The sequence below is a fragment of the Heloderma suspectum genome, chromosome 8, assembly GCF_057233095.1.
Source record: "Heloderma suspectum isolate Gila_16-S chromosome 8, 16-S_ref, whole genome shotgun sequence".
Taxonomy (NCBI): Eukaryota; Metazoa; Chordata; class Lepidosauria; order Squamata; family Helodermatidae; genus Heloderma; species Heloderma suspectum.
Window position 1 is genome coordinate 42,704,416 of NC_139465.1, and position 12,549 is coordinate 42,716,964.

Here is a 12,549-nt window from a genome sequence, read left to right on the forward strand (position 1 = left end):
GACAATCTCTGGAGGGCCATTAGTTCCCCACCCCTGATCTAAGCCATGAATGAAGTTTCTCCCATGCCCCCTACTCTTGAGTCCCCCTGTAATACACAATATCCCAGTCAAGTTGATTCTATTACAGATTTTCAGTGCAGCGTTTCGGCACTACCTACTTTGCAGTTGGAATATTCCTGAATATTCTGTGATGTCAGAGCATCTCAGCGAGTGACAAGGGAGGAGTTGCTTGCAGATTGCTGCCTTGTAACCTTCTTTATTACGAATTGGAAAATGTTGAAATGTAGATAGTCCCTTTGCTGGTGATCATTGTTGTCGAATATATTTGTATGGCACTTTTCCACAATAAAGATGAGCCCAAAGCAGCTCACAACATATCAAAATAAGATAGCCTACACTTTTTTCATGATTGTCAACATTCACTAGAAAAGTAAAAATGGCTCACTCCAATTTTAGACATCCACAGTAATATAATATATGACACCTGGCCATGATAGATGTCTACAAAATTATGCATGGTGTGGGGAATGTAGATAGGGAGACATTTTTCTCCCTCTCTCAAAATACTAGAACCCAGGGTCATCCCATGAAGCGGATTGGTGGGAGATTCCGGACAGATAAAAGGAGGGGCTTCTTCACACAGCACATAGTTCGACTATGGAATTTGCTACCACAGGAAGCAGTGATGGCCACCAGTTTGGATGGCTTTAAAAGGGGGTTAGACAAATTCCTGGAGGAAAAGGCTGTCAATGGCTACTAGTCCCGATGGCTATGTGCTCCCCCCAGTACCAGAGGCAGTGACCCTATGTACACAAGTTGCTGGGGAACATGGGTGGGAGGGTGCTGTTGCACTCATGCCCTGCTTGTGGGTTCCTGGTCAACAGCTGGTTGGCCACTGGGTAAACAGAATGCTGGACTACCCTGGGTCTGATCCGGCATGGCTCTTCTTATGTTGTTGTGTTCTTATCCTGTCTTGCTGATGTCTTTCATTTCTTGCTACACATGGATGTTGTGCAAGCCTCACTTATCTAGAACTCACTGATTTCATGGACACAACTAAAACAAGTTATGCTCATAAGCATTCCTCAAAGAGGTGGAAGCAGCGTTACCCTGAGGGGAGTGAGCACAGATGTCCTAGCACTGGTGTTAGTGATGTATTCTTGGTCAGGGTTACAGCTAAGCCATCCACAAGCTTAGCTGTAATCCAGGGTTGGCCTTAAGGGAAGTCAGGCGTGGGAGTCAAGGCCTAGTCTTTGATCTTCACCTGTTTAGGAGGGAAGAACCTAGCACTCTGCAGCTGCAGTCACAGTTGAAGGCACAAAGCAAGGCAACTGCTTTAGATGGTGGATTTGCGGTACCGTTAAGGGCAGGAGAGAATTTGTGCTTCCTGTTGCCTCTATTCAAACACGTTTTGCAGATTCTGGAAACCATGAAACCCTGCAAAACCTGGCTATCGGGGGTAGACAGGGATGAGGATAACTCAACTGCCTTCAACTCTCTGGGGGAAAGTTCTATTGTCTGTCTCTAGCCTTAATTTCCACAAGGAGTGCCTCTAATTATCACCAGTTAAAATCTAATCACTATGGTCCAGGTAGTCTTAACATCCCTGATTAATTCCTCTAGGAGGGTATGTGCAATGACATCAGTAGCATTTTGTTATGCAGGTATTGGGGCCACAAAACTCTAGCATAGGGTGCTTCCAGACAGAGGGCTCCTAGCCGAGAAGGCATTGTGAAGCTGTTCCAACTTTTCTTTCTTAATGGATTATCTGCAGTAAGATTTAAAAAATGGAAGAAACAGTGGGAAGAGACAGGAGGGTTACACTTGAAGATGCCCCCATCTGGACCCTCTGTAAACTTATGTGAATGAGACAGGATGATGGCGTGATAAAAACCTCATCTGGAAGCACCCTGGGAGATAGGAGCACAATCCACTAGATAATTCTTCTGCACGAGCCTCATTGCAGTAAGTTTCACAAGAGCACTACACTTGTGCAAGCCCCATTCATTTCATATGAGGCTTGTGCAAGAGAAAGTGCTAGTGGAGTGTGCCCATGTTAATTCAGGAGGAGTTGATGCCATTCGCTTATGCTTCAAGCACCAAACAGTGTTGAGCTGGTCCTGGACACAATCCACCCCGAAGTAGAAGAGGTTTCCCAGTGGATGGTTCCCAGCGGCATTCGTGCATATGCCGCTCCCTCCCCTCTTCCACCCTCTGAATTGCTACAGCGATTGAAATAATTCTTATTGACAGGTTCCAATCAGATCTGATTTGTATACAGTCATCAGGCCATCACAAAGCAAACATTAAACAAAAGGTACTAGATATAAATGCAAAGACAACTTATTTACCAAAGGTAAACACAAAATTTAACACATAAACTTACATTCTGGATCTCTAGCTAAACTCAATAAACAAACCTAAATAAAATTATGTAAAATCACTCATGAATGTAAAGTTCTGAATCTCCCTGACAAGGCACAGCGTTCTCCTTTAAGCATTTTCCCCTAACACCAATTGCTGTAAATATGGGATGGGGTTCATGTGGCCCTCCAGATGTTGTTGGACTGCCAATCCCGTCAGACCTAGCCAGCATAGGCAATAGTGAGGGACAATGGGAGTAGCAGTTCAGTCACATGTGGAGGTCCACAAATGGCCCACCCTGGCTGCAGACGGACAGTGTGCAGTCTTTGCAGTAAGTCTGACCTGCCCACAAAGCAGATAAGTTGGCATGCATCTCTCAGTTGCACTCAGGTCTGATTCACACTGTAGTGAGAAGGGGGCTGTTTTGTGGAGGGCGTACCAGCAGTGGTGCCAGCTTGACGGTGGTGCCAGCTACCACTGCAGGCCTTCCCAAAGTAGGGGGTGCAGCAGTGTTTAGTAACAGTAAGAGAGCACAATCTGGGTACTCGGAGAGGGACCGATCTCAATAGGCTTGCAAAGCCCTGCGAATGTGTTGCCAAAATGTCTTGAAAGCCTGCACTTCTTCTATGATCTCTCTATTTATAATCTCCCCCACCCTCTCCCAACTACATTATCCACAGTCATTGCAGGAGTTTGAGCTGATGGAGAACCTCTTGAAGAGCAAGCAAGAAGGGCCAGAGTGCTGGGACCAACGGAGTTCAGTCAGCGTACGCTCCTCTTTCACCCGCCAGGAGAGGAACCGGTTGCTATGGGAGGACGCCTCCGTCATCGAGGAGGACGCCACCAAGATCACCGCCCTGAAGCTGCGGCTGGACGAATCTCAAAAAGTGCTACTCAAGGAGCGGGAGTGAGTGCAGGTGCCACCTGTGATATCGTCACCTCTTGCTCATTCACCCAGTTTCTTCAGGACGGGCAGATCTCAAGCCTTTGCAGAAAAGCACGGCCCCCGAAGCGCGGCCCCTCAGCCTTGCCTTTGTGTTGTTGTCTCTTTCAGGGACAAGCTGTCCCTCAGCAAGAACATCGAGAAGCTAGAAGGGGAGCTGAACCAGTGGAAGATCAAGTACGAAGAGCTCAACAAGAACAAGCAGGAAGTGTTGAAGCAGGTGGGCAGCCTCTGAACTAAAGGCCACCTGACTGTGCAGGAAGTCAAGTGCTGGTGCAGTCGGACCATTGTGGCCCGGGAGTCCTGGAGCACAGCTTGTGAATTGGGCCGTGCTGTCACTGGGGCAGGCATAATGCCTTGGTTCAGCCCTGTCTGAGCCTTGAAGTTGGCCATTAGGCTGATGTGTCCCACACTTGCCAAGTTTTTCCTCAACCTCATCCCCTTTACCCATTCCGCTGTCTGAAGGTGTTGAGCCTCAGGCTCGTGGGCCAAATCTGGCAAGTCTGGAGTCCCAGTCTGGCCCTCCGGGGTTCCACAGATGACCACACCCCCTTCCCTTTCCCCCTATCGCTGATTGTTTGGTGTTTTCCTGGCTTTTGTGCCATTTTCCCCAGGTTGAAATGCCTCTCCTAAGGCTTTGTTTCTGCTGTAAGGGCTTTAAGCTAAAATATGCTGCTGATTTGGGGTATTTTGGTCCTGCCCCTTTTATCTTCAGCCACACCCACCGCTGCAGTGCAGCCCCCGAAAGTGTCTCCAAAACAGACTTTGGCCTTCAGGCTGAAAGAGATTCAACACTTCAAGGCGGTTGGAGCGGCGTTATCGTAATGTCCCACTTCTTGTCTCTCTCTACAGCTGAACATTCTCAAGGAGCTCCACCAGGACGAGTTGGGACGCATCTCTGAAGATCTAGAAGATGAACTGGGGGCTCGATCAAGCATGGACAAGAAGTTGGCTGAGTTGCGTTCAGAGGTGAGAAAGAGTGCAAGATTGACCTGGAGACCCGCAGGACCACTTGGGGGGTGGGTGTCTCTGAGTCATCCCATTGCTCACCCAGTTGTCCCACTAATATTTAATGACAGCTGGGCTCCTACAGTTTGTGTATTGCTCTACAAGTGCTTTAAAAGATGTGCCATTTGACTTGGGGAACTGGGACAGAAGTGTGGGGGCTCAGTGGTAGCAGAGCCCATGCTTTGCATGCAGACGGCCCCAGTTTCAATCCCCAATATCTCATAAGAACGTAACAAGAGCCCTGCTGGATCAGACCAAGGGCCCATCTAGCCCAGCACTCCATTCACACAGTAGCGAACCAGCTGTCCATGGGAAACCCACAAGCAGGACATGAGTGCAAGAGCACCCTCCTGCCCATGTTCCCCAGCAACTGGTGTACATAGGCATACTGCCTCTGATACTGCAGGTAGCATACAGCCATCAGGACTAGTAGCCATTGATAGCCTTCTCCTCCAGGAATTTGTCTAAGCCCCTTTTAAAACCATCCAAATGGGTGGCCGTCACTACATCCTGTGGTAGCAAATTCTATAGTTTGACTCTGTGCTGTGTGAAGAAGTCCTTCTTTCTGTCCTGAATCTCCCACCAATCAGCTTCATGGGATGACCCTGCTGGGTTCTAGTATTTTGAGAGAGGGAGAAAAATGTCTCCTTCTCCACACCACGCATAGTTTTGTCCACGTCTATTGTGTTTCCCCTGACCCTCCTTTTTTCCAAGCTAAACAATCCCAGCTGTTGCAACTTCCTCTCATAGGGGAGATACTCCAGCCCCTTGATCATTTTAGTTGCCCTTTTCTGCACATATCAAGGTAGGGCTGGAAAAATTCTGCCCCCGAACTCTGGAGAACCATGGCTAGCCACTGTTGACAAAACTGGGCTAGATGGACCAAGGGACTGACTCTGCATAAGGCAGCTTCCTACGTCCCTAAGTGGTGTTTTTGAGCCATACTCTCTGGCTTGTGATCTAGTGGGATGACCTAAGTTAAACGACCACCCTGCTAAGAAGGGATGTCAGGAAGATGTTTTGCTGCCTCCATTGGCAAAGCTGGATGATATGGACCATAGCTGTGGGGTGAAGCACATACTTTGTAGGTGGAAAGTCCTAGGTTTTGTCCCTGGGATCTCCATTTAAGAGAATTTCAGATTGCTGGGCTGGGAAAGACCACTGCCAAAGATTTTGGCAGCAGCTCTCCAAGCAGAGTAGGCAACACATGGCTAGATGGACCCACATTCACCTTCTTTAAAGAGCAGCTTCATAGATTCATATCCAAAGTGTGCATCCCAGTATCTCTTGCGATGTCATAGAATCAGAATAGTAGGGTTGGAAGGGGCCTACAAGACCATCGAGTCCAACCCCCTGCTCAATGCAGGAATCCAAGTCAGAGCATCCCTGACAGATGGCTGTCCAGCCTCATCTTGAATGCCTCCAGTGTGGGAGAGCCCACCACCTCCCTAGGTCATTGGTTCCATTGTCGTATTGCTCTAATACAACAGTGTCACAGTGTCACAGAGTTTCACGCTAGCATCCTCTGTGGCGCACCTCTCACACACATCACACATGGCTTCATCACTGCCCTCAGGCCTTCCTCAACCTGGTGCCCTCCAGGTTACAGCTTTCCTGACATTCCTGACCCTTGGCTATGCTGGCTGGGGCTGATGGGTGTTGGAGTCCAAAACATCTGGATGGCACCAGGTTGGGGAAGGTTGCTGCCCTTAATCGTATAACCTCCCCAGGTGACGCCCATTGGGGACCTCCAGCTTCAGGGACTGAGTCAGGCCAAATAAGCTTTTAGATCTTTAAGAGATTGGTTAAGACATCCCAGTTCCTTAAGGCACAATCCTATGCAAATTTAGACAGAAAAAGGCATGTTTAGACTGCTGGCTGGGGCATGCTGGGAGTTGTAGGCCTTTTTTCTGTCTAAACTTGCATAGGATTGCACCCTTAGAGTCTTGAAGAAGGAGCTTGGGCTAGATAATGTTTTACCTTTGCTGCTGCATATATCTTTTGTTTTCTCATGCTGTATTAGTTTCATTTATTTATTTAAAGTATTTTTATCCTGCTCCTCAGTCAGAAGGTTTCCTGGAGAGACTTACAATTAGTTAAACAAGATGGTCCCTGCCCATAGGCTTACAGTCTAAAAAAACACAACACACAAGGAAAAAGGAAGAGGAGGGAAGAGGAAAATGTAAGTCTTTCAGCGGGGCTGGCAGAATGGCCCTGCTTCCCACTCTCAGCTCCCTCAGTACAGCCAGTGGGAATGGCTGGTGGTGGGAGCAGTTGAAGGAGGACAAGGCTTCATGGGGGAGGTCTAATTTTTAATTTTAATGTTAAATCAAAATTATTTTAATGTTAGTTTAACGTTTTAATGTATTTTAAATAGTTCTGATTGTATTTTGAATTGAATTTATACCTGAACTATAAAGGGCCCTTTGGGGGTGGAAAGGCAGCAATAAGAGAGAGATAAAATGCCGAGTTCCCAGCATTCTTTCCCTTTGTCACGTTCTTAAAAGCCCAAGATTTTAACACGCTGGCGTAGCCTTCCCCAACTTGGTGCCCTCTAGATGTCTTGGGCTTCAACTCCCATCAGCCCTAGCCAGCATGGCCAGTGGTTTTGAATGCTGGGAGTTGTTGTCCAAAACATCTGGAGGGCATCAGGTTAGAGAAGGTTCCACTAGCATAACACCCCCACACACACATACACAAGACTCCAAGGCCAGGATATGCAAATAAAGGGGTGGGACTATGCAGATGGGCAATGGTTCCATTCTTAATGGCTCCTCTTTAATTCTGTGGGACAAAGTCAGTGGCCTGTAATCCCAGGCACAGTTGAAAAGACACCCCAGACTCTGGGTTCACTAGAGTTGCTGGACAAGTTTAGCACCACCACAGTGGAGCCTTCCCTGTGTATTTATGGATGGCCACCATTCCCTCCTATAGGGTAATATGAAGTGCTCAATTTAGGTCCAGGATTGCAGGGTGGAAAGGAGGGCAGCAAAGTAGGCCCTGCTCCTGACTGGGTGGCCCACCCAACTGCTGACAGGGACACCGTGAGGGCCGACGTTATATGACTTATCCAGGGGTATCTGCATTAAATCAGCCCTACCTCTGTACACACCCTGCTAATAAAACAAAGAAATGCCGTTCGAATTAGTTGCTTGTACCCTCGAGCTGGCCCCAGTCAGAAACCTCAGCCCACCTACTGAATTTGCTCTTTTGAAATGGCCTTTAGTGACCCATGCTTGGTCTGTTGGTGAAGCTGCCTGGCGCCTTTTCAGTAGCTGGTCTGAGTCACCCCGTCTTCCCTTTCCCGAAGATGGAGCGGCTCCAGGCTGAGAATGCGGCAGAATGGGGGAAGCGCGAGCGCCTCGAGACAGAGAAGCTGAACCTTGAACGGGACAACAAGAAGCTGCGGGCCCAGATCGAGGACCTGGAGGAAGTGCTGGCCCGGAAGAGGAGGCAAACCGCCAGCGCCCTGGACACCGATTTCAGGACCATCCAAGCCGAGCTGTTTGAGAAGAACAAGGTAGCTTACACTTAGGTCAGGGACAGAGGGGAGGATCACCCTTGGGGTAACAGCACCATCTGCGTACGTCTGGCTCAGCGACTCTGGGATGGGAGTCTCTGAGGGAACCCCACTGGTCAGACCTGGCCTTTGGACTCTGGAAGTAGCTAACCCCACTGCTACTTTACTCAACCATGAGTTCCTAAATAGTTGACACCAGGTGGAGCCGCAACAAACAGGAGTGCTCCTGTTCAGTGTACCAGCCAGCCATGTCCTCTCCCAAGACACTCCATTCCATTCCTCCTCCCCTTCCCTGGGTTTTCTCTTTTGACCCCTTCCAATTGATCAGCATTCTGTGGCTGCTGAGCTTGCTCAGTCTTGACCAGGCTGGCTGAGGTCCCGTTCCCTTCCCTCCCCCCTCCCCCCGCCACCGCCCTTTTAGGTTTCTTTTCCCTAAATATTTTTTGTATTTCTGCAGCCCTTGAGGTTCCCTCAGGCCTGCTGATACCTCCCTGATGGTGCTGTTTGGGATGCACACTCAAATGAGTTCACCATTAGTACTATGTAGGACAAGGGTAGGCAACTTGTGGCCATCCATATGTTTGGGGCTACCACCTCCCAATAGCCCTAGCTAGCATAGCCAATGGTGAGGGATGGTGGGAGTTGTAGGCCAAAAATCTGGAGGGCCACAAATTGCCAAGCCCTGATACAAGAAGGAGCCTAGAATGTGTGCTGGGTGAACTGTCTTCCTAATGCATTCTTTCTTCTTGGAGAGCCTTGGTGGGTATGTTTGCATTGTGCTCAGCGTCTAAGTCAGGATTGGCGAACGCATGGCCCTCCAGATGTCGGACTGCAGCTCCGCTCATCCCTCACCATTGGCGGTGCTGTCCACCGACATCTGGAGGGACAAATATTCCCCACCCCTGATCTAAGTTGTCACCATGAGCAGAGCACACCATTAAGTTCTCCTCTGCCTGCCATGGTCAGAGCAGCTGGCTGGATGCGCCTGATCTTTTCTGATCTCGGAAGCTAAGCAAGGTTAGCCCTGGTTGGTTCTTGGATGGGAGACCGCCTGGGAATCAGGCTTCCTGCATTGAGCAGGGGGTTGGACTCGATGGTCTTGTAGGCCCCTCCCAACCCTGTGATTCTGTGATTCTATCTATAAGCAGAGTGCGATTTTGAGAGGCACATCCAAGGTGCCTTTCTGAGGATCTACACCAGGGGGCAGGCAAACCATTCCATTGGCAGGAAGAGAGAAAACCGGTCCAGAGTGAATTCCAGAGGGATAGCTGGTGCAGCAAAAACAACAGAGTCTTGTGGCACCCTAAAGAGTAGCAGATTTATTGTGGCACAAGCTGATGCTTTGGGGGGCTTCAGTCCAGAACAGGAGCTCTGAAAGGTATGCATTTCTCAGCCTCTCTCAGACCTCTTCATACATGTAGAAGAGAGATCACTAAGTACAGACCAGAGAAATAACTCCTCCAATTCAAAGGGATGTGCATGAGTAGGAAAAAAAAAACACTTTCCCCTTCAAAATACAGGCAAGCAGAAAAGGACGTGGAAAAGTAGCGAGCTATTTTGTAACGAGGCACCTGTTGCAGAGCATAAAATGTACCCCAGGAAGCAGCCTATAGAAGAGCCGTATCAGTTGGATAGCACTGAACTTGGCCCCTTGTCCTAGTGCATGCTGGCTGGGAATACTCGGAGTTGCAGGCCAGCACTTCTGAGAGGAACCAGGCTGGGGACAGCTGCCCTAGTGGAAAGGTTAAAACGCCAGCTGGAACTGGCGAGAGGGACTGGGCCAAACAAGAGCACCTCTTGGAAACTGAGTTTCCATTTTCCTCATACATCAGCATACGAACCGCCAGAGTATTCCCCCCAATGTCTTGTTCTTCTTTTGTGAGGGGGGCGCTGTCATAATCTTTCAAGGGATGATAAGCACTAAAGGTCAACAAGATGTACAAGGAAGGTATAAACCAGCCATGAGTATATAGCTGCAATGTTCTGTTAAAAAGAAAGGGCAGCTGTGTCATCATGGAAACCTTCAGCAGATAACTCCAGTGATGAACCTATGAGTTGGGTCCCTCAGGAAACCCTCTTTCCTGCAGTCAGTCAGCCAGCCTCCATTGCCTCTCAGCCCCTGTCCAAGCAGGGTTAAGTAACAATAGAGACACCCTGAGCAAGTACGGGGTCGGGGGTGCTTCTTACTGATAAAGAAGCATGGCCGTGCCACCTACATCACGAGTGACAAACCTCTTTAAGCCAAATTCCATTTTGGAGAAGCTCTTGGGGGCCACATTCCAGGGCCAAAGGCTAAGGGAGCTGGGCCCAAACCACAAAAATACTATCACATTTTAGCTTAAAATTCTGACTGCTGATAGATGAGCCTTCAGAGAGACATTCCACCCTTTTAGAATGGGGAAAAAATCCATGCAAAATCCAGGAAACCACCAAACAATCAGCGGTTAGAGGAAAGGGCTGAGGCCAGGGGAAGGGGTGTGGCCATCTCGGGAACCCAAATTGGGACCCAGGTGGGCCGGATATGGCCCACAGGCCTAAGACTCGACACCCCTGACCTACACCTAGGCTTAGCAGGGTTGGCAGAATGCGTAGGTAGCTTCCAGGCAGCATCCTTGTTTTGAGCCAATCAAGCACGATCCCGCTTACTGCCTAGCTGACATTGTCTCCCTCAGGAGCTGGCGGACCTGAAGCACCTGCACACCAAGCTGAAGAAACAGTATCAGGAGAAGATGGCTGAACTAGCCCACGCGAACCGGCGGGTGGAACAGCACGAAGGCGAGGTGAAGAAGTTGCGCCTGCGCGTCGAAGAGCTCAAAAAGGAGCTGGCCCAAGCTGAGGACGAGGTCAGTCTTGGCACCTTCCTCTTCGTCTTTCCCACCCCTGCAGCTTATACTTTCAGGGTTAGATGCAGGGGGTGGGGTGGGGTGGGGGGAGAAGAGATGTCAGCTGTGTTGTCGGAGGGAATCGAAATGCGGGAGATTCTAGGAAGGATCCTCCTTTTCCGAAGATACTCACACAGGCTGGATGGCTGTCGGTCAAGGACGCTGTTGCTGCATCCTGCACTGCAGATCCTGCATTGAGCTGCGCGGTGAACGAGATGGCCTCAAAGGTCTCTTCCAACTCTGTGATTTTATTCTTATTTTTTATCTTATTCTTTGTCTTTATTCTTATTTTATTTTTGCAACATGTATGGTGTGTATGCAGCATTGCATATCTAGTTTGTGGTTATGATTTTATGTTAAAATTGCTACGACCCAGATGGCTAGTCAATAAAATGGATTATTCTTTCTTCACTATTTCACATATACTATCCCAACAGTACATACCACTTCATCACTGTCAGTTACTTCTGATGAAGTGGACAGTGTCCATGAAGATTTATGCCAGAATAAATCTGTTAGATGCCACATGCTTTGTTGTTTTTGCGGCAGAAGACAAACACAGCTACCCTTCTGGAAATGGGGTTGAGCATTCCTTTCTCATTGTACGCATGTGCAAGAGTCTCTGGAACTTGCCATTGTGCCTCCCGCACCCCGCCCTCGTCATCCCAATTAGCCTGAACAGGCTAACCTCCTGCAAATTTCAACAATAATCCATCAATTTAGGCTCCTGATTTGATTCCAGGTACCATCCAGGGTGCTAGGTGAAAATAGATGGGATCCTTCCCAGGACCACAGTCCAGAATAGAATTAATTTGCTTGTGAGTCAGGGCAGTGCACATTCAGCCCAAAATTCCTTTGAATGGTCTGTATCGCAGTTGCTGCTCCTGAAGAGGCAAGCTGTTTTTGAAACCAATCAGCGGCTTGCCTCTTCGAGGGCATTCGCTGCAGTGGAGAAAGCTTCAAAGGAAGATGTAGCTCCACACTAAGTATGCATAAATGACTATTTTGGTTTGCGCCACCAACTCTGGCACCCAACTCAGACTTGGCCACTGGTGCCTGGGTGAGCATCTGGAATGCAAAGTGCAGAGAGAGATTCTGGTCCACCCTCCCTTGTCGGGTTGTTGCCCTCACTTATCTGTGTTTCTGTCTGCTCTGCAGCTTGACGAGGCCCATAACCAGGCACGGAAATTGCAGCGGTCGCTTGATGAGCAGACAGAGCAAAGTGAGAATCTCCAAGTTCAGCTGGAGCACCTGCAGTCCAGGTAGGGAGAAGCAGAGAGAAAGCTAGGGAAGCCGATGGGTGGGCATAGGAAGTGGGCACAGGGATGGAGAGAAGGGACAGGGGGGATGGAATGGGCATGCTAAGCAAGCAGTGATCGCCTCAGAGATTGCTGCAATCGGAGACTGAATGTTTGGGATGGGGGCATAAAGTTCCATCCTCACAAAACTTCCCTGGATACACACATGGGCTGGTTTATGCCCACATGTTCATCACTTGATGACTACAGCATCAAGTGACATGGGTTGCACAACCCAAAGTAGTAATTTATGCATGAATAAGGGTGCTGTGCTTGCAGCCAGGCCATCCTTGACTTTTTTTCTCTACAGCAGCTCTTGTTCCTGAAGAGGCTAGCCACTGTTCAGTTTTACAAGTGACTTGCCTCTTCAGGAAGCTGCTGAAAAGACAATTCAGAGGAATTTCTGCCTGAACATAGACTGCGTCTTATTCACATGTAAATCAGGGGTAGAGAAATCAAGTGATCTACATGCATGTGTGAATGAGTGCTCAAGTTCTCACTGATTTGCTATAGATGGGTTTGGAAAGAAATTCC

The 12,549-nt window shown here is 48.8% G+C and overlaps 1 protein-coding gene across 2 annotated transcripts in view; it reads left to right on the forward strand.

The window, feature by feature from the left end:
* CCDC102A (coiled-coil domain containing 102A) overlaps positions 1-12,549 on the forward strand; it is a 63,948-nt gene that overhangs the window by 35,976 nt on the left and 15,423 nt on the right. For both annotated transcript variants that reach the window (XM_084812458.1, XM_084812459.1), the window contains 6 exons: positions 3,045-3,271; positions 3,419-3,527; positions 4,160-4,276; positions 7,626-7,835; positions 10,508-10,678; positions 11,876-11,979. In XM_084812458.1, the coding sequence (XP_084668584.1) occupies positions 3,045-3,271; positions 3,419-3,527; positions 4,160-4,276; positions 7,626-7,835; positions 10,508-10,678; positions 11,876-11,979 (938 nt within the window). The remainder of the gene's footprint in view (positions 1-3,044; positions 3,272-3,418; positions 3,528-4,159; positions 4,277-7,625; positions 7,836-10,507; positions 10,679-11,875; positions 11,980-12,549) is intronic.